This window comes from Hemicordylus capensis, chromosome 5 (assembly GCF_027244095.1).
Source record: "Hemicordylus capensis ecotype Gifberg chromosome 5, rHemCap1.1.pri, whole genome shotgun sequence".
Taxonomy (NCBI): Eukaryota; Metazoa; Chordata; class Lepidosauria; order Squamata; family Cordylidae; genus Hemicordylus; species Hemicordylus capensis.
In genome coordinates this window covers 163142829-163165699 of record NC_069661.1, presented here as the reverse complement: position 1 = coordinate 163165699, position 22871 = coordinate 163142829, and the positions used below count along the sequence as shown (strand labels likewise).

General features: G+C 45.2%; 1 protein-coding gene across 2 annotated transcripts in view; it reads left to right on the top strand.

Annotated features, from left to right (window-relative positions):
• Positions 1-1543: 1543 nt before the first annotated feature.
• The window catches only part of MAPK11 (mitogen-activated protein kinase 11), a 74140-nt gene continuing 52812 nt past the window's right edge, over positions 1544-22871 (top strand). The window contains exon 1 of one of the 2 annotated variants that reach the window (XM_053256454.1): positions 1544-1987. In XM_053256454.1, coding sequence (XP_053112429.1) covers positions 1875-1987 — 113 coding nt within the window. In that variant the 5' untranslated portion in view covers positions 1544-1874. The remainder of the gene's footprint in view (positions 1988-22871) is intronic. The other variant, XM_053256451.1, reaches the window with a different exon arrangement.

The window sequence follows — 22871 nt, the reverse complement described above, 5'->3', positions numbered from 1 at the left end:
TCCGCATCCCCCTCCCTGCAGCCTCCGCCAACAGCACCATACCCCATCCCACTCTCCCTCCCTATGTAAAAGTTCGGTGGTCAGTTAATGGGGGCTCTCCCCTCCTTGCCTCCCCTCCCTGCAGCTACTGCCGCCTGCTGTTCAGCACCATCTATCTATCTATATACTTATTTATCTAAGATTGGGGCACGTGTGGGGACGTGGCAGAAAGGAGCATTGTTGGGGATGTGGCAGAAAGGAGGTGATTGGCTAAGAGTGGGGGGAGGAAAGGAGGAGGGGGGAGATGACTGGCTGTCAGCATGCAAGAATTCAGAAAGCGAGAAGGCAGCAGCCGGAGAGGAATGCAGGCGGCTGCTTCAGAAAGCCAGTTGGCTGGGGTCATGAAGCAGGGGGTCTGGGGTGAGGGAGCTGTGGGAGGGAGAGAGTGAGTGAGGGAGTTGTGGGGGGGAGAGAGTGAGTGAGGGAGTTGTGGGGGGGAGAGAGAGAGCGAGTTGTGGGGGGGAGAGTGAGCGAGTTGTGTGTGTGGGAAAGAGCGAGTGAGTTGTGGGGGGGATGCCATAGGCTCAGTGCATGACCGCATCGCTGTGCTGGGTCAGTTATTTCCTTTTAAAAATGTCATTGGGGGGCTTTCTCCTTGCCCCCACCCCCTCCCTCACTGCAGCAGCCACTAACCCCTGGGGGCAGAATTTACAGTGTTAGGCAGATGTCTCCTCTGCCTCTCCACCATTGTACCTGGGCACCCCTGCATTCCCCAGTCACCTGCCCAGGCACCTCTCACCTGGGCACCCCACACTGTCCCCATTAGGGTTGCCAACTCTCCCTCATGACTCAGGATGTCCCTCATTTCAGGGATAAAATGTTGGTCCCTATAGGGATAGCTTTTGTCCCCCATTTATTCAATAGCATATAATTCAATTACATATACGTCAATGATAAGCTGTTGATTACCACTACATACACCTCTCAGCCACCACCCCCAGCCACCCCCTCAAACATGTGTCCCTCATCCTGGAACTTGTCTCTCTCATTCTGGCAATGAAATGTTGGCAACACTAGTCCCCATTCCCCACCTGGGCACTCTTCTGGCCACAGTAGACACTGGGTAGGAAGCGGAGAATGCACACCTGCCATCTTTGCCACCAGCCCTACTCGCCTCTAACCAGCAGCAAGGAGGGTAGGCGGGTAATGGGGAAACACTTGCCAACCTTCCTTACTGCCGTTGCCTCTACTCACCGTGGAAGAGGTGGGTGGAGTTGGAGCCAGCGGCAAGGAGGGCAGCAGGTGGGCAAGCAGGAAGGTCTTCCCCATCACCTGCGCGCCTGCCTCCTCACCACCACCGCAAAGCGGTAGGTGGCGTCGGTGGCGAGGAGGGCAGACACGTGCTCCCTGGCGCCACCCTCCTGTCCGCTGTGGCGGGGGGGGGGGGGGGAGAGCAGGAACCCTGGGGAGGAGGCGGAGGACAGCAACCCTGGGTCCCATGTGACCCAGGCTGTCACACACCCTGCCCTGTGCGCCCTGAGCGGGTGATTAGCTCACTTTTCAGGGCCAGCCCACTACTAAGCGGGTGAGCCGGCCCTGAAAAAACTGGACATTTCTTCAGTGTACCGAGCTGGATGCCATGCGGTTCCTTTGAGGGGAGACCCTCGGCTTCCACCAGTCCCAAGCTCTGCTTTGCTTTATTCGCTCTAGTTCTTCTCAGCCTCTTCATTCATCCTCCGCTGCTCCCTCCCCTTTCTAGCTTCCCGTCGCCTCTTCTCCTCCCTTTCCCCCTCCCCTGGTCCCTCCCTCCCTCCTCCCTGCCGCGGCGGCTCCTCCACTTCCCTCTGTAACTCCCCGGCTCAGCTGCTGCTCGCTGGTGGTGCCGGCTCCGGAAAATGTCTGAGCGAGGCGGCTTCTATAAGCAGGAATTGAATAAGACCGTGTGGGAGGTCCCCCAGCGCTACCAGCACCTGACCCCGGTGGGCTCGGGAGCTTACGGCTCTGTGTGGTAGGTGGCGGCTGCTCCAGGTGGGGAAGGGAGAAGGCAGGTGCTGCTCTCTGCACCTCTGGCCGAGGAGGGGGGGAGGAGGAAGGAAAAGAGGGGGAGCCCCCGGCAAAGGCTCAGCTCCAGCTTAGCGAGAGACGTTTCCTTGCCAGAGCCGAGAGCAAACAATGCAAAGCAGCAGTTTGGCACGGGAGCCACTAGGCCTGCCTCTTGGTTTATCGAAACTGGCGGGGCTGGGGCATGTATGGAAATAGAGCTCACAATGGATCCACCCATAGCAAAACACGCCGGCTTCTCTTGCATACAGTGGAAATGTAACGGAGGACCCTGTTCACACTGGCATTTGACCGCTTGCATATATGTAATCGTGCCGCACATAGGGAACCCCCTTGTTTGTGTGTGCCTGCGACCAGTGCAGATACACAGGATGTTTGGGTTTGGAGAAATGCACATCTGGGATGCTGCTTTTATGTACGATGCATGTGTTAATGTGTGTATGCATTGCACACCTCTAGAGCTGTATTTCTGCCTGCAGCAGGAGGCAGGTGTATGGTCTTGATGTATGATCTAGAAGTATCATCTATATGCATGCATTGTATGCCAAGAAGAAGGGAGGACAGGATGCATACAGAAAGTGTGCATGTATGTATGTATGTAAAACTGATAGTACATTGGCATAGGTGGCATCTTGTGCCCAGACAAAAAGAGATTCAAGGTGGGCAAGGTGATCAAAACAGAAGTTGGTCCACTAAAAAAAGGTATCACTTTAGAGTGAGTGTGTGTGTGTTTCTTCCTTAGGGCCTTTGTGTTTTGTATGTTCATGAAGAATCTAAGTATATATTTGTGGATATGTAGTACCTACACTACTTGGATAACTGTGTTACATGTACACAATAGAGTGGGCACATCCCCCCTGCCCACCTCTGCCCATGGAAAACACATGTGCATTTTGACCTATTGCCTTGTGTTCTGGGTCACAGGGTTTTGTGTCCGTATTCCTGTCTCTTCCCTGCCCCCACTGGGGTTAGGAGCAGAGAGGCTGAGCTGCTTTCACAATGCCATTCAGCACTGGAATTCCTCATGGGTTGCTAAGGGTAACCCTGGGCCATGCCAGCTACTGAAAGAGACTTCCCTCAGAATAGTTTGAAGATCTCCTCTCTCACCACTGAACTGCACTCATGAATGGCGGTTTGGCAGGGTGATGCTTTTATTCACACCGCTATTGTCATCAAGTCTGAAGTATTGTTTGGAGGACCAAGGTTTGAACTAGGAGCAGTGTAAGTGGGGGGAATGCATTGTACCTCTAGAAGCACAGTCTGACTTCAAATATGCAACAACAAAAAAGTATTGTGTTCCCCCACCTTTGAGTAGCTTCAGAAGGGCTGAATGGTAGCATGAGGAATCTTCATTTGACATCAGTGTGTTCCCCCTGCCCGATTCACACATCACATCACATGTCATGTGGTGAGGTGTTGTGTGAGCTCTGTGAGCCTTCTGACTGTGAGTACTAGTGCAAGTGTGAATATTAATGTTGTTAGTTCACCTGTGTTTGGGTCCAGGACATTGTCTAAAGGCACATGATGCAGCAATGCAAATTAATAAAGCTAAGCCAGTCTGGTTCTGGTCAGTGTTTGGGTGAATGACCACGTGGATACCTTATACAAGATGCCCTGAGCTACATGGAGAAAAGGTGGGATATAAATGTAATTAAAAATACATGTATGTGTCACGTATAACACATCATCTCGTTTGGGGTGGTCAAAAAGAAGCAGGTGGTAGGAGTAAATGCATCCTTTTCAGAGCACTGAGTTTCCCCAAAGTTTTGAGTTTGGAACTGGTGGTTTTTAATTTGTTCATAAATGATAAGGGGTGTACAATGAGGTCACCAAGTGTTAAAGTTGATACCAAATTATTCATGCTGATAGAAACCAAAGTAGATTGTGAAAATTGTAGAAGGATTTATCTCAACTATATTTATCTCAACTGTATTTGGACAGCCAAATATGATATTCAGTGTGAGCAAGTTCAAAGTGATAATAGACTGGGGCAAAATCAATCAATAAATCCTAACATCATATATTCACTGGATTGGCTGTGTGTATCCAGGGAAAAGATCTTGAGGTTGTGGTGGGTTGTTCACTGATATCAGTGCAGTGTACAGTGCCACTGAAACAGGCAAACCAGATGTTTGAAAAGGGGTTGAAAATAACATTGATAGTATCATAATGCCTCTATATACATATATGTTACAACTGCTTGTGGAATGCTGTGTACAGTTGTGGTTGCCATATCTCCAAAAAGTATTTCATAGCATTTGAAAATGGCACCAAAAAGAGCAAATGAGATGATCATAAGTTTGGAGCCCCTACAAAGAAAGGCTAAACTAAAGTATTGGAGGGGATTTAGTTTAGAAACTAAAACAGTTAAAAGGCCAGTTATAAAATGATATAGAGACAACTGAGAGATCTCCATTTGGATGGAGCAATAGTAGGTTCAGTACAGACAAAAGGAAGTACTGTTTAACACAACACATTCTTATCTTATGGAATTCATTGCCACACATGTGCTAATAGCTTATAGCTATTAAAAATGGCACAGGCAAACTTACAGATGATAGTAGGGATGTGCACAGAACCGGTTTTGCTGGTTTGACTTGAATCCGGACTGGATTTGAGCCAACCCGGCCTGGGCTTGGCAGAACTGGGTCTGGTCCAGCCATTGAGCCGGTAGAACTAGGTTGTGGGCCAGCTGTGGGGTATACTTGTAAAGGGGAATCCAGCTAGGAATCCAGCCTAAGGCGAGGGCGGCGAAAGGGTCAAAGTTTCTTTACCTTTAGTTTCCAGGCAGTGCTGGTGGAAACCAGTGTTCCCTCTAAGAGGGATTCCCAGATGTTGTTGACTACAACTCCAATAATCTCCAAGCAAAAGCCATTGCAGCTGGGGATTCTGGGAGTTGTAGTCAACAACATCTGGGAATCCCCCTTAGAGGGAACACTTGCAGCAACATTGGAGATGGTGGCTCCTCCAGTCCCACTCCCCTCTGGCCTCCCAAATGACAGTCCTGGCTGGCTGCCGTTTTGGGCCTCTGTGCATGTGCAGAGGCCACTCTAAGGACCTCCATGCATGCTTAGAGCCCTGAATGGGGCCACAGGCAGCTGGCCTGTCATTTGGGAGGCCAGAGGCGGGAGGAGCCAGCAATGGTGGTAGTAAACTAAAGGTAAAGAATTCCCTTTCACTGCCCCCCCACCCTCAGGCTAGGGATTCCCCTTTCCTTGTATACGCCTATGAGCTGCCTCACGAGCAGTTTCTTAGAACCTGGGGTGATTCTTTGTTCTGCTGTGATACTTTTAATGCCTTTGTCGGCCTGTTAGATGACCTTTACCAGGGAATCTACAGAGGGAGTGTGACTTTGCTGGTTCTTTTGGATCTCTCGGTGGTGTTTCATACCATCAACCATGGTATCCTTCTGGACCTACTGGGGGAGTTGGAGATAGGAGGTACTGCTTTGCAGTGGTTCCGCTTCTATTTCTCAGGCAGATTCCAGATGGTGGAGCTTGGTGACAGTTGCTCTTCAAAATGGGAGCTATTATATGGAGTCTCCCAAGGCTCCATTCTGTCACCGGTGCTTTTAACATCTACATGAAACTGCTGGGTGACATCATCAGGAGATTTGGCGCAGGGTGTTATCAGTATGCTGATGACACCCAAATCTATTTTTCCTTATCATCATCATCATCATCAAATGACATTCACTCTCTAAATGCCTGCCTATGGGCAATAATGGGCTGGATGAGGGATAACAAATTGAAGCTGAAACCAAGCAGGATGGAGGTGCTCATTGTGGGGGATCGGAATCTGAGGAATGAGTTAGATCTTCCTGTGCTGGATGAGGTTATACTCCCCCAGAAGGAAGAGGTATGCAGCTTTGGAGTGCTCTTGTATTGAGGCCTCACCCTGGTATCTTGGATGGAGGCTATGACCAGGACCTCTATCCATCAACTTCAGCTGATTTGACAGCTGCGCCCATTCCTTGAAGGGAACAATCTCAAAACAGTGGTGCATCAGCTGTTAACCTCCAGGCTTGACTATTGCATTGTGCTCTATGTGGGGCTGCCTTTGTACATAGTTTGGGAACTTTAGTTAGTTAAAAATGTGGCAGATAGATTGGTCTCAGGGGCAACCTGGAGATACCATATTATGCCTGTTTTAAAACAGTTGCACTGGCTGCCGGTATATTTCTGGGTATAATACAAAGTGCTGGTTATTACCTTTAAAGCCCTGAACAGCTTGGGTCCAGGCTACCTTACAGAGTGTCTTCTTCTGTATGATCTCCATCTCACATTGAGGTCATCTGGAGAGGTCCATCTCCAGTTACCACCAGTATGTCTGGTGGCAAATTGGAGCGAGGCCTTCTCTGTTGCTGCTCCTGGCCTATGGAATGCACTCCCGGCAGATATCCACAGTTTAGGCTCACTGTTGGCCTTTAAGAGAGCCCTAAAGACTTACTTGTTTGGCCTGGCCTTCCATGGTTTTTATATTGTTTTAAAATTGTGTTAAAATTGTTTTTATATTGTTTTAAGTAGTGTGTTTTAAATGATGTTTGTTTTTATGTTTTTAAACAAGTTGTGGACTGCCCAGAGCCTCTGGATGTGTCGGTTTATAAATGTAATAAGTAAATAAATAATTGGAGTTTTCTCAATCAGCTTCTTAGGCAAACTATTCTGATGCCATCCTGCTTTCAAGGAGCATTCTGTTTAAACAATGTTGGCTTCAACGTCCGTCACATATTCGATACTCATTAGCAGTGTTCCCTGTAAAGAGATTCCTAGATGGTGTTGACTACAACTGCCCTAATTCCCAACCAAAGGCCATTGCAGTTGAGGATAGTGGGAGTTACAGAAAACACTGTATGCAATTATCACTCTGCAATGAGTAAAAGCATGATTGTCTGAATCCATGTCGTGTGCTTCAAGTGAATGCATCATGTTGTCAGTGGGTTGGAAGGTATGTGAAGGTGGCAATGGTGTGATGGAGAACCCTGGAATTCATTATGCTGACATGATTCCATTCTTTCCCTCTCTGTATTTCAGGAAAAAGCAGTCTTCTGTCATAAGTGAGGGCACCACACAAGGGTGTGGTGCTTTGCAGGCTGGGTGTGTTAGTGCTGTAGCTGATTAAACAATGGCTGCTGACAAGATACCAGATATGTTTTGTTAAGAAGAGACAACCATGAATGATCATGGCTTATGAACATCATTAGAGAATCAGAGCAGGCTAACAATGCTCCTTCTCTAGGAACATCTAGGTTAGAAAAACTGAGTTCCTTTTTGGAGTATAGATTACCTGAAGTGGATCTAGTGTTCAGTGGCAGAGCACATGCTTGGCACTAGAAGAATGCAGTTCAGTCCATAACATCCTCAGGTAACAAAAGGCCCTCTAGCATTAGTCCTGCCCATCTGTCAGTCAGAGTAGGCAAGTACTGAACTAGATGGTCTGACTCCATATCACAGCATGATATGTTTGAAGAGTTGGCCATAAGTTGCTTGCATGATGAAACTCATTGTTTACATGATGGTCATTTGAAAGATAAAATTATCTCATGGTGACCACTACACTACTTAATCAAATAGACTTATCCTCTTTTATTGTGGCAGCAAAAGCTTCATGATTTGCAAGATCTGGGCATCTGGCTTTTGATAAATCATGCAGATATATCACTAGTGTGATATCCTGAGAGAAATGGTCTATAATCTTAGTAATAGGAAAGAATGAGTGTGTGTTTACAGTCTGTCCATCTGTCAAAACATTGATTTTTCTGCCCACTTTGTGCTCTGAAAGTTTGCAGCAATACCAGTGATTTTGCAGAGTCATTGTGTGAATCAGAAATAAAATTTAACTTCTTAGAAACAAATGTAGCAATATGTCAGTACTGAGAAATATGTGCAACACTGGCTTAGATCTCATTTGATAGCATTCTGAGAAAAGCTACTACTTTCTGTTGTGCCATCTCTGCTTTAAGGGGTATTTTGTTCCCTGGTTTGTTTTGTTCTCACTTACTCCCACAGTTGCCTCCTTAATAAAGCAATATGTCTTTGTATAAGTTGTGTGAATCTAGTCTTGGAAAACACATTAATGAGAGTGTTGACTTAAGGAAGAACAAAAACCTCCATTGAAATGCTACTGGCTTGGACATAGGAAGCTGCCATATGATGAGTCAGACCATTGGTTCATCTAGCTCAGTGTTGTCTACACTGACTGGCAGCAGCTTCTCCAGGGTTGCAGGCAGGAGTCTCTCTCAGCCCCATCTTTGGGATGCAAGGAAGGAAACTTGGAACCAAGCATGCAGGTGCACTTCCCAGAGCAGTCCCATCCATCTTACATTGCTCACACATGTGGTCCCCCATTCAAATGCAAACCTGAGCAGTTCCTGCTTAGCAAATGGGGCAATTCATACTTGCTACCACAAGACCAGATCTCCAGGAGCTTTTTCAGACAGCAGGTTTTACCACAGCATTACCGTGAGGCTATTTATTTATTTATCATTTTTTTATACTGCCTGATATGTGCATCTGTAGGTGGTGTACAAAATTTAAAATAATATTTAAAAATCAGCACAGATTAAAATACAAAACAATTAAAACAGTAGCATAAAAACAGTAACATAAAACAATTATTAAAACAAATTATTAAAATTGGTCCTAATTAAAAGCCTGTAAGAACAGGTGATTCTTGAGGGTCTTCCTGAAAACAAACAGAGAAGGAGATGCTCTTATTTCAGCAGGGAGCATATTTCAAAGCCCCGGGGCAGCCATAGAGAAAGCCTGGTCCCCCAAACCCTTTTCTGTGGGTTTGGGGCATAACAGATACTCTGCTGCAAAAAGAGGGGTTTTTTTAAACCCCCGACATAGATCCAGCTAGGTACCAATATGGAGGGGAAACCCCGAATTGTGTGTGAAGTGCTCTCTGAAATAGTGCATGAACTTGGAGGTAAATCTGGCTGATACATGAATGCACACCCACCCTCCCAAAGTAATGGCACACCCACCCTCCCAAAGTCGCCATCTGAAAAAGTGGCTGATCTTGTGAGAAGGAAGCTATAAATGAAGGCATATGGGGTCACAGTCCCTTTTCACAGCCATGCAAATCCAACTCTGAGTAATAGGCTGTAGTGCAAAATTATCCAGAAACTAAGGATAAATGCTGGCTCCATTGAAATCAATTATTTTATCCTTGTGTCAGTTGAATTGTCTGGAATTATTGCTGAGTGATTCTGAAATCTTTGACTTCTAAGAATTTTGATAATATAAATATTGGTACAGAGTACCTAATGGCGCAGTGGGGAAGTAAGCGATATAGGAAGATGCTGAAGGGCATCATCTCATCCTGCGTGGGAAATGGCAATGGTAAACCTCTCCTGTTTTTGGCCAAAGAAAACCACAGGGCTCTGGGGTCGCCAGGAGTCAACACTGACTCGACGGCACAACTTTTACTTTACAGAGTAAACAAGCTTTAACGTTTCACAGAACTCTTCATCAGAGAAGACAGGAAAGTAGCTTATTCTCAGTTATATACAGAACAGAATTACTTCCTTGTAGGGATGTGCACGGAACCGCAGATGGCTGGTTCAATGAGGGGGGGGTTACCTTTAAGGAGCAGGGATGGTGTTCTTACCTACTCATCCCACCGCGTTTCCCCCGCTGTGCTTCCCCCACCGGCACTGTCTGCAAAATCGCTGGCATGGGGCAGCAGGGTACCCTCTTGCTGCCCTGGTCAGTGGCAGGCCGGAAGTGGCCCGTGTGTGTGCACGTGCTGCTCTTTCAGATGCTTTACAAGAGTACAGCTTTCCCTTTTTATATAATGCCTGTATGGATACTGATGCAAATACACCTAATCACAACAAATTATAAAAAACAAATAGCAATAGCACTTACATTTATATACCGCTCTATAGCCGGAGCTCTCTAAGCGGTTTACAATGATTTAGCATATTGCCCCCAACATTCTGGGTACTCATTTTACCGACCTCGGAAGGATGGAAGGCTGAGTCAACCTTGAGCCCCTGGTCAGGATCGAACTTGTAACCTTCTGGTTACAGGGCGGCAGTTTTACCACTGCACCACCAGGGGCTCATATAATTATAAATATTATTATTTAGAAGTTCAGCTTTACAGGTTTTTGTTCCCTGGGTTTTTGACAGTCACTGTTTTATGTTATTTATTTTGAATTGATGTTTACCATTCTGTAGTTTTATGCACATTGTACATTTCTTTGAGTGGAAGCGTAACTCCTCAGCTGTAACCCAGACCTGTGGTGTAGAATGTTGGACTAGGGAAAACCAGATTAAGATGTCCACTCTTTTGTGAAGGTCACTTTGAACCAGGTGTGTTCTCTCAGTAAACCTACCTTGCAGGATTGTGTGCAAGGTCAAAATGGAGGAAGAGACCTGGTTTGTCATATTGAGCTGCTTTGGGGATAGGCAGGCTAACAACAAACAAACAAACTTCTCATTTTGGTGAGTTTTATAATTTAGGGAGGCACTAGGAATTTCTCAAGAACTGTACAAGCTTAATTTTAGGTTAAAGGGCCTGACAAGTCAGACAGGGAGTGGTTCTTTGAATAGAAATTCTCATTTAAACTTAACAAGTTGTTCTTGGCCTTATTTTTTCAATGTGAGTTTGTGCAACTTCTAAAAGACCAGTTTCACCCACAGCGTCTCCATCAGATGACAGAAGCACTGAATTAAATATACCACATTCGATGAATGGAGGTTATGTTAGGACACAGAGTGACCCTAAGAAAAGTGGCTGACATTATGAAGCAAATTACTTAAAGGAAAGGGTCTGTTTACTTTCAATGGGAGTACTTTGAGTAATGTTTGTCATGTCAGCCTCTATAATAGACACAAATAATTTACTCGATGTGTACTGTTCAACTTCTGCTTTCATCTTACATTTTTGTTGGAGTGTTTTGAATAATTACGTGAAATAATGAATGAGTTTCTACACGGGTGGCAATTCTATTTTTGTGTAGGATTATCACAAATGGCAGTTGCACATTTGACCAGTTTACTGCATGTACAATTATTGGGAAAACAACATTGTATCTTTCCGGCAAGTATGCACTGTGTCTGTGTACAGTCAGACAGGTATTTACAGTACCATGCATGATAATCTGCTTGTGGTTTTCACACTTTACCTTGTGGAAAGCTGGCATGTTTGAAGTAGCCCTAAGTGGAATGTTTAGAATGGAGGCACTGAATACAGTTACACAACAGAAATTACATATTTCCACTATGTAAATCAGGGAAAGTTCATGAACCAAAGCTTGTCCTATGGTCCACTGTTCTCCACAGCCCCTTATTTGTTGTGGTCAGCTATTCTGACAGAAATGGTAAGGAAATTCTAAGTAAATTCTTTGGTCAGCAAAGAATTATAGCCCATGGGCCTTACGCTGGCTGCATGGACATGTAACGATAAATACTGGCACTGTTGAAGAGAGCTGAGCCTCGGGCTAATCCACTCCTTCCTTCCCTCTCTTCCGTGCAAGGAAACTTCAGTGAAAGCTTTTGCTTTCACTTGCATCAGAACTTGGTAAATTGTGGTTTGCTGTAAATATGGTTAGTTAATAAATCATCAGAAGCCATGATTTTAGATGCTAGTTTAACTAACCATAGTTAGAACATCCACAGCTCCCCAAGCTATAGTTCTTTCAAAAGCAAAAGTGGAAACTTTATATTGTGTGTACACTTATCCTTGTGTGTGCATGAGGGAGGGGGTGTGCACAAGCCCAAGGCTCACTCTCTCTGGTTCTGCTCCTCCCCATAACAACTATGGTTCTTTGGTATTAATACAGTGAGGGAAATAAGTATTTGATCCCCTGCTGATTTTGTCCGTTTGCCCTCTGACACAGAAATAACCAGGCTATAATTGGAATGGTAGGTTTATTGTAGCTGTGAGAGACAGAATAACAACAAACAAACCCTCAAAAGCCCAGTGCCCAAAAGTCAGCGATGGATTTGCATTGTAGTGAGGGAAATAAGTATTCGATCCCTTCACAAAAGATGTCTTAGTACTTGGTGGCAAAACCCTTGTTGGCAATCACAGAGGTCAGACGTTTCTTGTAGTTGGCCACCAGGTTTGCACACAACCCAGGAGGGATGTTGTCCCACTCCTCTTTGCAGATCCTCTTCAAGTCAGAAAGGTTTCGAGGCTGATGTTTGGCAACCCGAACCTTCAGCTCCCTCCACAGATTTTCTATGGGATTAAGGTCTGGAGACTGGCTGGGCCACTCCAGGACCTTCATGTGCTTCTTCTTGAGCCACTCCTTTGTTGCCTTGGCTGTGTGTTTTGGGTCATTGTCATGCTGGAATACCCATCCACGACCCATTCTCAATGCCCTGGCTGAGGGAAGGAGGTGCTCACCCAAGATCTGACGGTACATGGTCCCGTCCATCGTCCCTTCGATGCGGTGAAGGTGTCCTGTCCCCTTAGCAGAAAAACACCCCCAAAGCATAATGTGTCCACCTCCATGTTTGATGGTGGAGATGGTGTTCTTGGGCTCATAGGCAGCATTCCTCCTCCTCCACACACGGCGAGTTGAGCTGATGCCAAAGAGCTCGATTTTGGTCTCATCTGACCACAACACTTTCGCCCAGTTCTCCTCTGGATCATTCAGATGTGCATTGGCAAACTGCAGACAGGCCTGTACATGTGCTGCCTTGAGCAGGGGGACCTTTCGGGCACTGCAAGATTTCAGTCCTTCACGGCGTAGTGTGTTACCAATTGTTTTCTTGGTGACTATGGTTCCAGCTGCCCTGAGATCATTGACAAGTTCCCCCCGTGTAGTTCTGGGCTGCTTTGTCACCGTTCTCATGGTCATTGCAACTCCACGAGGTGAGATCTTGCATGGAGCCCCAGACCGAGGGAGATTGACAGTTGTTTTGTGTTTCTTCCATTTGCGAGTTATCGTGCCAACTGTAGTCACCTTCTCACCAAGCTGCTTGGCGATAGTCTTGTAGCCCAGTCCAGCCTTGTGCAGGTCTACAACCTTGTCCCTGACATCCTTCGACAGCTCTTTGGTCTTGGGCATGGTGGTGAGTTTGGAAGCTGAGTGATTGCTTGCTTCTATGGACAGGTGTCTTTTATACAGGTACTGTAACAAGCTGGGATTAGGAGCACTCCCTTACAGAGGGTGTTCCTCATCTCAGCTCGTTACCTGCATATAGTGAAAAGACACCTGGGAGCCTGAAATCTTGCTGATTGATAGGGGATCGAATACTCATTTCCCTCACTACAATGCAAATCCATCGCTGACTTTTGTGCACTGGGCTTTTGAGGGTTTGTTTGTTGTTATTCTGTCTCTCACAGCTACAATAAACCTACCATTCCAATTATAGCCTGGTCATTTCTGTGTCAGAGGGCAAACGGACAAAATCAGCAGGGGATCAAATACTTATTTCCCTCAGTGTACATGCAGGCACTCTGTGCCCCAACATAAATTAATTTTTCTTTCATCTGATTCGTTACATGTCTATTGCTATGTTTTCACTTTGATATTTTCTTGTCTCTGTAGGGGCTAGATTTTCTCTTTCCTGCAGCTGGGATTTAAAAAAAAAAGTTCTAGCTCAAGTAATTCAATTAAGAAAGAAAAGGATCACAAAATTATAAGATGTGCCATCTGCCTATCTAAATCTCAGTTTTGGTGAACTTCTCAATTTACCAGTAAAGCTCAGTTTCCCACTATGTTAATGAATCTGGCAAAGCCACAGGAACAGACCCCAACACTCCCCACTCCCCTCTTCATTTGTCTTGTGCATGAGAGTGAAAATGTTTTCTTTCACTTCAGAATAAACCACAATTCCATGTTATGTATGAACTTAGGGAACTGCAATTTGTTCTAATTCTGCTTTGTTAGAACAATCACAAATGACCCATGGTTTGATTTACTGTTCTGCTAACTAACTAGAGTTAGAACAAGCCACGGTCCCCCAAGTGCATGCATACAATGGAGCCAGCTTATTCATAAGCTTTGTATGCCGAGTCTCTCTTATGCGAGGCTGCATAACTTTGGCTCTGCTGCATTTGTTAGCTACAACTTCTCATTGGTCCTGAGTATTGGCCACTGGCTGTGAATGCCGCCCAACAACAACTGGAGTGCCAAAATTGTGCAGTCCTGCTCTTACGCATCCACTCTTCTAAAGGCAGGGGAAAGGAAAGATTGTGCCATTGAATCGATGACGATCACAGAGCCATGTTGTTTTCTTGGTAGAATACAGGAGTGGTTTACCATTGCCTTCTTCCCGTACAGTATGAGATGATGCCTTTGATGTTGTCACTGAAGTGAGCATCCACCTCCAGCACCTTCCTATATCGCTGCTTCCCGATATAGGTGATTGCAAATATATATTTACTAGGCACAGTTTAGGAAGCACACCGGCGGGGATTTGAACAAACAGCCTCTTGCTCCCTAGGCAAGCTGCTTCCCCACTGCGCCACCGCAACTGATTCTAAAGGCAGAGACTGGTTTAATTTTCAATAGTTTGCAATTCAAGTTCATGCAAGATCAAGTTTGTTTCTCAAGATTCTGATGTTATTTCTTAATTGTAGCTACTGAAAAGAAACAACTTTGACAGTGAAACACATTCTTAAGTTGTTGAATGTAATACAATCATTTTCAAACCAATTTATATACCTGGAACACACACTTTTAGCCCATATATCAAAGTTTGTTGTGAGCTTTCTTCTTTGAATCCTTCACTAAATATAGCAGATCCTAGTTGAGAGAAACCAGGGGCTAAATGGTCACTGTTTCTTCCAAATTCTAATAATTGATTCTCTAATGTTCTTAGTTCCCCCCGCCCCAACCTTGCCTTATGTAGTTATGGCCAAATTGTCAATAGACTCCATCCTGCTCCACTTCCCATTATGAATTGGATCCTAGATAGTCAAACAATTAACACATTGCTGATCATATGGCTGCATAATAATATTTTACAATATTGGGGACAAATAATCCTCCTGACAAAACTTCTTGCTATATGTGAGAGAGAGAGAGAGAGAGAGAGAGAGAGTGTGTCTTTTGGGACATAGCAATTCATTCAACACTGTATATTATTCAGGGTTTTTTTAATGAACCATAAGTGGCAAAACTAGTATGTATGTAAAAACAAACAGCAGAATATTTTCATTTTAGTGGCAGAAATTCTACCTATCAAAATAATTTTCCTTAAACTCATATCTTTACATTCCTCTTGAGGTCATTCATACAATCAAAAACCGAGTTCTACCTGGGTTTGGGAGCTGTATGTGCTCCATATTTCTGGTTGTGTAGAAGCAAGGAAGGAGGAAAACCTGGGAAGAAGTGATTGTGTGGAAGCTGATAACCTTCTGTCTCTCAGCCTCAGTGCATCTAGGCCTGGCCATCGTTTTGATGGGAAGCAGCCTAGGGACCCTGTATGTTTGTCTCTTTCAGTTATCGTCACTGTTTTTCAAGTGGGGGCCAATTTGGCAAAAAAAAAGTCACATAAAGAGATTGTAATGCAAAATGCCCAAAGAAGTATTTCAGCAATCTTGGCTCTCCCTCCCCGTGCCGAACTAGAAGTGGACAGTTTATCTCAGCTGCTATCAAACTCTACAAAGCTAAAGCTTTAGTTCTACATAGTGCCCAGATCACTTTATATTCCAATTTTGCGGCCTTAGAAAGAACCCAAATAGAGTTGCCAAAATGTTTCATGCATATCTCTAGCTGTCATCCAACCTGTAGATGTAACAAGAAGTATTAATGGAACCATGAACATACTTTGTGGTCATTTGGGGCAGTTAAGCTGCAACTACATACTTTTGAGTGGCATTAAAAAATGTAACAGTTGCTTTGTAAGCAACTTTAGAATTACAGCTAAACGGTCAAGAAGTATATTCAGTGTGGTTCCTGAATTACAGTAATTATGAATATTTATTGCCTTTTAACAAAAAAGCTCACAAAGTGTTTTACATATATGCAAGGTATCCTGTCGGTGCTGAGCAATGCTAGTCTCACAGCAAGGATTCAGCAGGAGAGTAAGGCATAAGTCAAGGACACCAAGCCAAGGTTACAAGCTGGGAAGTCAGGTCTACATGATGGGAGTGGGGTAAAGCAGGTCAGATCACAAGCCAAGTTCAGGTCTACACAGGAGCGAGACTAAAACCTTGTCAACAGTATTGCTTCACCAGGGTCCTGCAGCAGGCTGAGCACTTTTGAAGGGGAGGTGGAGCCTGGCCACACCCCCTGGTCTCGAGTGCTGGAAGACTTAAAGTGCCTGCCCTTGTTGCTGACTTGTGATGAAGCCACCGCTTCTGAGCTCGAGGAGAAAGAGGGTAAGGGGGCATCCTCACGTCAAAGGGGAGGTTCAGGAGATACAGGGCCCCCTGAGTTCTGGAGTGAGGGAGAACTCACATACTGCTTCTCCCTCTGCATCATTGAGGTCTGTCTCAGAAAAGCAGGGGGGTGCGGCTCAGGTTCAGAAATCATAGAAATATAGGAAGCTGCCAAATACTGAGTCAGACTATTGGCCCATCTAGCTCAGTAATGTCTATACAAACAAGTAGTAGCTTCTCTAGGGTTACAGGCAGTCTCTCAGCCCTATCTTGGAACCTTCTGCAGGCAAGCATGCAGATGCTCTTCCCAGAGCAGCCCCATCCCTTAAGGGGAATATCTTACAGTGTTCACATGTAGTCTTCCATTTAAATGAAAACCAGGGTGGACCCTGCTTAGCAAAGGAGACAGTTCATAATTGCTACCACATGCATACAAATATATGTAAACAGACTTGTTCTCTGTTATTCCTGATGGCATGAATAGAACCAACGGGTTGAAATTATAAGGATTTGCTCTAGAAATGAGGAATTTCCTAGCAATAAGAACTCTTTGACTCTTGCTCCTCTCCAGTGAATTCTGCCTCGTGCAGGGGAGGGTGGGGCCTCTATTTAGAGGTTTTCAAGCAGAGGCTGGATGTATATCCTGTCTGTGGTACTATAGCAGATTCCTGAACTAAACAGGGAGTTGAAGAGTTAGACTGTCAACCCAAAATCCTATGCTTCTGTAAGGTTCCTGACTTTGCTGGGCTAGGTTAAGATCTAATCCATACCACACAGACTGTAGACATTGTGGGCTGATTAGGTTAAGAATCTCTCCTAAGCTCATAGGGTTGTAGTAGAGCACATGCTTTGCATGCAGAACATCCCACTGGTATCCCCAGTTCAAAAAGGATCTTTTCTAACAGGGCTGAGAGAGACCTCTGCTTGAGATTCTGGAGAGTTGCTACAAGTCATAATAGAAGTACTCTGCTAAATGTGCCAGTGGTCTAAGATTGAGACTCTTGGCTAGTTCAGACACAGTGTTGAAGCTCGATTGAATTTCACCCTCCTCAGTTTGTTTTTAGATCTGAACTTGCCGCTCAGATTCATCCAAGGTTCAATTTGGCCCAACAAACTGAGCTTCATAACCAAAGTTTGTAGTTGGCTTGTTTGTTTTAATTGCACTTCAATTCATTGTTGTGTTGTGCCTGAATCAACCCTGGTGGTTTATTCTCGGCTTGTTACAAGAGCTACACCTCTGCCCACAGATGCAGGCACAGAATGGCCAAGAAGCAGTTTAGTACTGTGGCCAATGCTGCTCATTGGTTTCTTCTCAAGATGCACTCGGGCATAGACACTGACCAGGAGTTTAATGGGGGGAAATAGTCATTGCCCTCAACCATGTAAAACACTTTTAGGCTGGAACATTGTTCATTGTTCCTGCCATAAATAACAAATTCCTGTGCCCTCCCTGAAGCTGATTGGCTAGTCCTGCAGTCACTTTTCCCCAATGCAATGCAAATCCCCACACACACTCTGGGTAGGGCCCTCATTTTGGATAGGGCCCTCACTGGAGCCCTCTCCAGCCCCAGCACCATCTTGGAAGGCCATGCATGCAGCACTGGGAATACAGGACTCCCTGATGCTTTCCCCTATACTTCTTGGTGCTTCGTGCACACTTTCCAAGATGGCACTATTATCTGAGAGGTCCCAATTACTCTTGAAGGGTCCCACCAGCCTGGGCAAAGTGCCGTACTGTGCAAAGGTCTCACACTATGGCGTTCAAGGTTTTTTGTCAAAAACAGTGAAGCTCACTGGCATAATGGCTTCCAGTGGGCGGAGGGGGCAGGGTACTTTTTCCTGTGAGAACTTCCCCAAGTTTTACTCCTCCTTTGCTGTTGAGCAGCAACTACCTTACTGATACAAAGCATTAATTGGATTAGTGTCTTAAGGATCACTGTGCAAAATAACAATCAGTTTATTATTTTTGCATTCACAGCTAAATTCTTTTAAGAGTTAGTGTATGACAGTGTAGTACCTGTTGCCTGTTTTTAAAACTCGAAATTTTTAAACCATCGTAAATGCCCAGTGTCTCTTTCACATTTTTCTCTGAAAATATCCGGAATGTAGTGACAGTGTAGCAAGAACTACTTCCTCTCAATGTCACATCAGATTAATGTGGTTTATCTGTGAATACATGTTTGAAATTGTGAAAATGAAAGTTTATGCTAAAATGCCAATTTTTAACCCTTGAGCCTACTCTTAGTTCTGGAAATAGGCCTTTGTGAATGCCAGTGGGATGAAACTTGACTTGCGTATTTAGAGCAGGTTTGGGGTTGTGTGTTGGCACTTATTTGCAGATGTCCACTTGACAGCATTTCACTGAATGCCTTGTTGTCAAACGTGAAAAGTGGAATTCTTGTTCCTTTTGGAAAGACAGAGAAAATGTACCGGCTAGGAATCATATGGATTGACCTGTCTATAGGTATATTAATCATGTTTATGTACTGTCATTAAAATTAAATAAAAATGTCTATAGGTATATTAAAAGTCTGAGAATCTGCACAAACAGTTGACTTTATACTAGGATTGCCACTGAAGGATTTTTTAAAAATCTAGTTGTTGTTTTTTAAACTGATGAACTAGCAATAGCAATTGCAATAGCACTTACATTTATATACCACTCTATAGCTGGAAGCTCTCTAAGCGGTTTACAATGATTTAGCATATTGCCCCCCAACATTCTGGGTACTCATTTTACCGACCTCGGAAGGATGGAAGGCTGAGTCAACCTTGAGCCCCTGGTCACGATCGAACTTTTAACCTTCTGTTTACAGAGCGGCAGTTTTACCACTGCACCAACTAGTAAATGAACAGTTACATTTTACGTACTCCCAGAGAAGTATCAACATTTAAAATCTGCTATTCAGTGTTAACTCGTTTGGGGAGTTAAATCAGATACTACAATAGATTTTCTTTCATATTACCTAGATCTAAAATGTGCATTACAATGGCTATTTGCTGATATATAGCATTAGGATCTGTAGTCAGCACAGGAAGATTTAAGGCTATAATTCTATATACATTTGCCTGGGAATAAGATGAACAGGTACATTTACCTATTGAACACAGTGGGATTTTTCTCCAAGAAAACATGCATAGGTTTGGACTTCCCAAGAAAATTCCCACTTGCTTCTTGTAAGAGAAAGAAAATATATATACAGCCATTGCTAGGAGCTCCAACTTTTGTAACAATTATTACATCATAAGGCCTTATGGGCAGTAAACTACCCAGCCTACTCTAGGGGTGTGCATGAACCGTCCAATGCCAAACCAGTTCACTTTGAATTGGGCCAGTATGGTGGCTTGATCATTCATTCATTTATTTATCTATCATATTTTTATACTGCCTGATATGTACATCATGAACCAAACTGGGGGTGCTTTGGTTTGCAATCGAACCAAACCAATCCTGGTTTGGGCAGACAATTCGGCGGCCAGGGGAGAAGTGGTGAGAGAGGCAGTGAAGGATCTTACCCACCTGGCACGGCTACTGGTGCCGCCACTCCCCCCTCCCAGTGCAGCCCACAGCCCAATCATGTGCCGCACATCCTCTTTTAGTAAGTTGCCTGCATGGTGGTACAGTTCCAGTCTCTGCAGATGCACCATGGGTAAGACCCTTTAACTGCCTCTCTCGCCATCCCACTCCCCTGGCTGCCTCTTAGAGCTTCTCTCAGGACCCCACCCCTTTCACTTACTTACAAATAAAGAGGGCTTCCAGGATCCCCACCCCTATTCTTACTATAGCTGCTCAAACAGTTAAAGGGTCTTACCTGCCTGACGTGGCTGCAGCACCAAACACCCCCCCCCAGCACATCCAGTAGTCCAATCATATGGTTGGCTTGCAGATCCTATGTGGTTGGCTTGCTAGAAGAAGATTCACAGCACACGATTGGACTATGGGCTGTGCTGGGTGGGGTAAGTGGTAGTGGTGGCAGCCGCACCAGGCAGGTAAGAACCTTTAACTGCCTCTATTGCTGCTGCCCCCTTGCCACTCATTAGAGCTTTGCCCAGGACCCCCACGCCTTTACTTGCTTATCCTTACAAGTAAAGGACCTCCACCCCTATACTTACAAGTATAGCCGCTTGAACTTCCAAACCAGTTCAGTCAAACAGATCAGACCAGTCAGTCGGTTTGACCAAACCAGTTTGGCAACACTCAGTTTGGTTCAAATTTGATCCAATTCCTAACTTAACTGCAATTTTTGGTTTGTGCACACCCCAAGCCTACTCCCTACCTCTCTAGCTCTTGGAAAACAACAAGGATTGTTTGTGAGTTGTTGTTTGTTTTTTGTTGCTTTTCTGGTATTAGGCATAAGCTGCAATGCTGTGAATATATATCAGGGAGTAATTTCCCTGGACTCCGTGGGACTTTAGAACAGGCCTGCACAACACAAGGCCAGGGGGCCAGATTTAGCCCGCAGGGATATTTTACTGGCCTCCAGGTCTCCTGCAGCAACACAGGAGCTAGAAACTGTTGTATAGCACCATCCCTATGCATGTTTGCATAATGCATAATATATTTCATGATGTTCCCAGCGATGATATATTCCATGGTGTTCCTGTGCATAAATATATTCCATGGTGTTCCCAGCGAGTCTTACTCCCATGTATGCATGCCTAGGATTGCACCCTGAAAGCAAGGACAGTTTAGGGAGAGGAGAGGACTTGGCATTTGTTTGGGGCTGGCATGCACTCCAGTGGCATGCACTCCAAGCTATCCATCTGGCATGCACTCCAGTGGCATGCACTCCAATGCCCTATCAGGGACAGGACCTATTTTCTGGCCACTATCCTTGGTTAAAACTATGGGTCCATTGACAGCGGAATAGATCCACAAGTAACTAATAATATTTTTAATTTTTAATTTTAATGTAATGTGCTAAAAATTCCCCTGCACTCCAAGTTGTGGATGGTTCCAGCCCACTAGGGTATTTGAGTTGTGCAGCTCTGCTTTAGAGCTTCATAAGAAAACAGATTCTGACATGTTAGGCTATCTAAATTGCTAGATGGTACTATAAGGGTATTCACACATGCAGCCTAACCCAGGCTAGGGCAGCCTGAGTTAGGCTGTGTGTGTTAAACGCTGGGAGCGAGGTTGCTTCACTGCTCCCATACCAAACCTCACTTACAAACCTGACATTTTGCCAAGGTTAAGTGAATCTGTCATTCGCTTAACTTCGGCCCGTGATCATCTGGGTAATTGCTGCTGGGTTAAACAACTTCTGCTTGGCCCACCACCGTTTCCGGCAGCGAGCGGGTGGTGGGGGGAGTGGCAGTACAAAGTGCAATGGCTGCTCTAACAAGAGCAGCCGCCATGCTCGTGACCTGGAGTACCGTGGGATGTGGAAGGGGGAGGAAGTTGTCCTGCTCCCAGCATCTCCCTTCGCAACACCGCCACTTGTGTCGGGGAAGGCAGGAAAGCTCTAGCCTTCCCTGAAGCCTACTCACCAAACCATCTCATCCTCAGCGAGGTCATGTGCACAACTTCTATGTATGGTGTAGTGGCTAGAGTGCTGGACTAGGACCAGGGAGACCTGAGTTCAAATCCCCATTCAGCCATGATACTTGCTGGGTGACTCTGGGCCGGTCACTTCTCTCTCAGCCTAACCTACTTCACAGGGTTGTTGTTAGGAGAAACCTAAGTATGTAGTACACCGCTCTGGGCTCCTTGGAGGAAGAGCGGGGTATAAAATGTTAAAAAGTTAAAATAAAATAAATAAAAATGTATCAATGTCTTAACTATGATTGCTGCCTGTGTGCTTCCTCTCCCTCCCTCTCTCCATGCTGCAGTGCAAATTGTCTTCTTGTCTTCCCTTGTTTGTATTCTTGGGTTGGTACTCTCTGGTACTTCAGATTGAGGCAAGGGCTAGGACTGCTTTTTATTATCTTTTGCTGATATGCTTGCTGCATTTGTTTCTGGAAGAAAGTGGCCTTAAATCAGTGGTGCACAGTCTAGTAACATCTAGGCTCAACTACTATAATGTGCTGTAGTATGTATTCCAGAAATTACAGTTAGTTCAAAATTCAGCAGCCAGGTTAGTTCCCTAGATAGCTCAGAGAGACCACATTGCTCCTGTATTAGAAGCATTGCACTGGTTGCCACTATGTTTCCAGGTGTAATACAAAGTGCTAGTAATTCTCTATATAGCCCTAAATAGCTTAGGCCTGTAGAGCAGAGGCGTAACTATAGGGGGGCAGGGGGGGCACGTGCCCCGGGCACCATCTTTTCTGGTCACGTGGGGGGGCGCCGCCATGACAAAAAAAAAGTTATTTTTTTTTTAATTTTTTGTTAATACAAATGTTTCCTGCTCAGTGCAGCAGCGCTGCAGCAGTCAAGGGAGCACGTCGGCACCCCCTCCCCCACAAGCGGTCCCTTCCGCGCCGCCCGCACACACACCCATTGCTTTGCTGGCACCTGGCGGCCAGTCAGTGGCCTGGCTTGGCGGCGGCGGCGGGCGCTTGTGAGGAAAAACCTAAGTATAATGTAGTATGGGG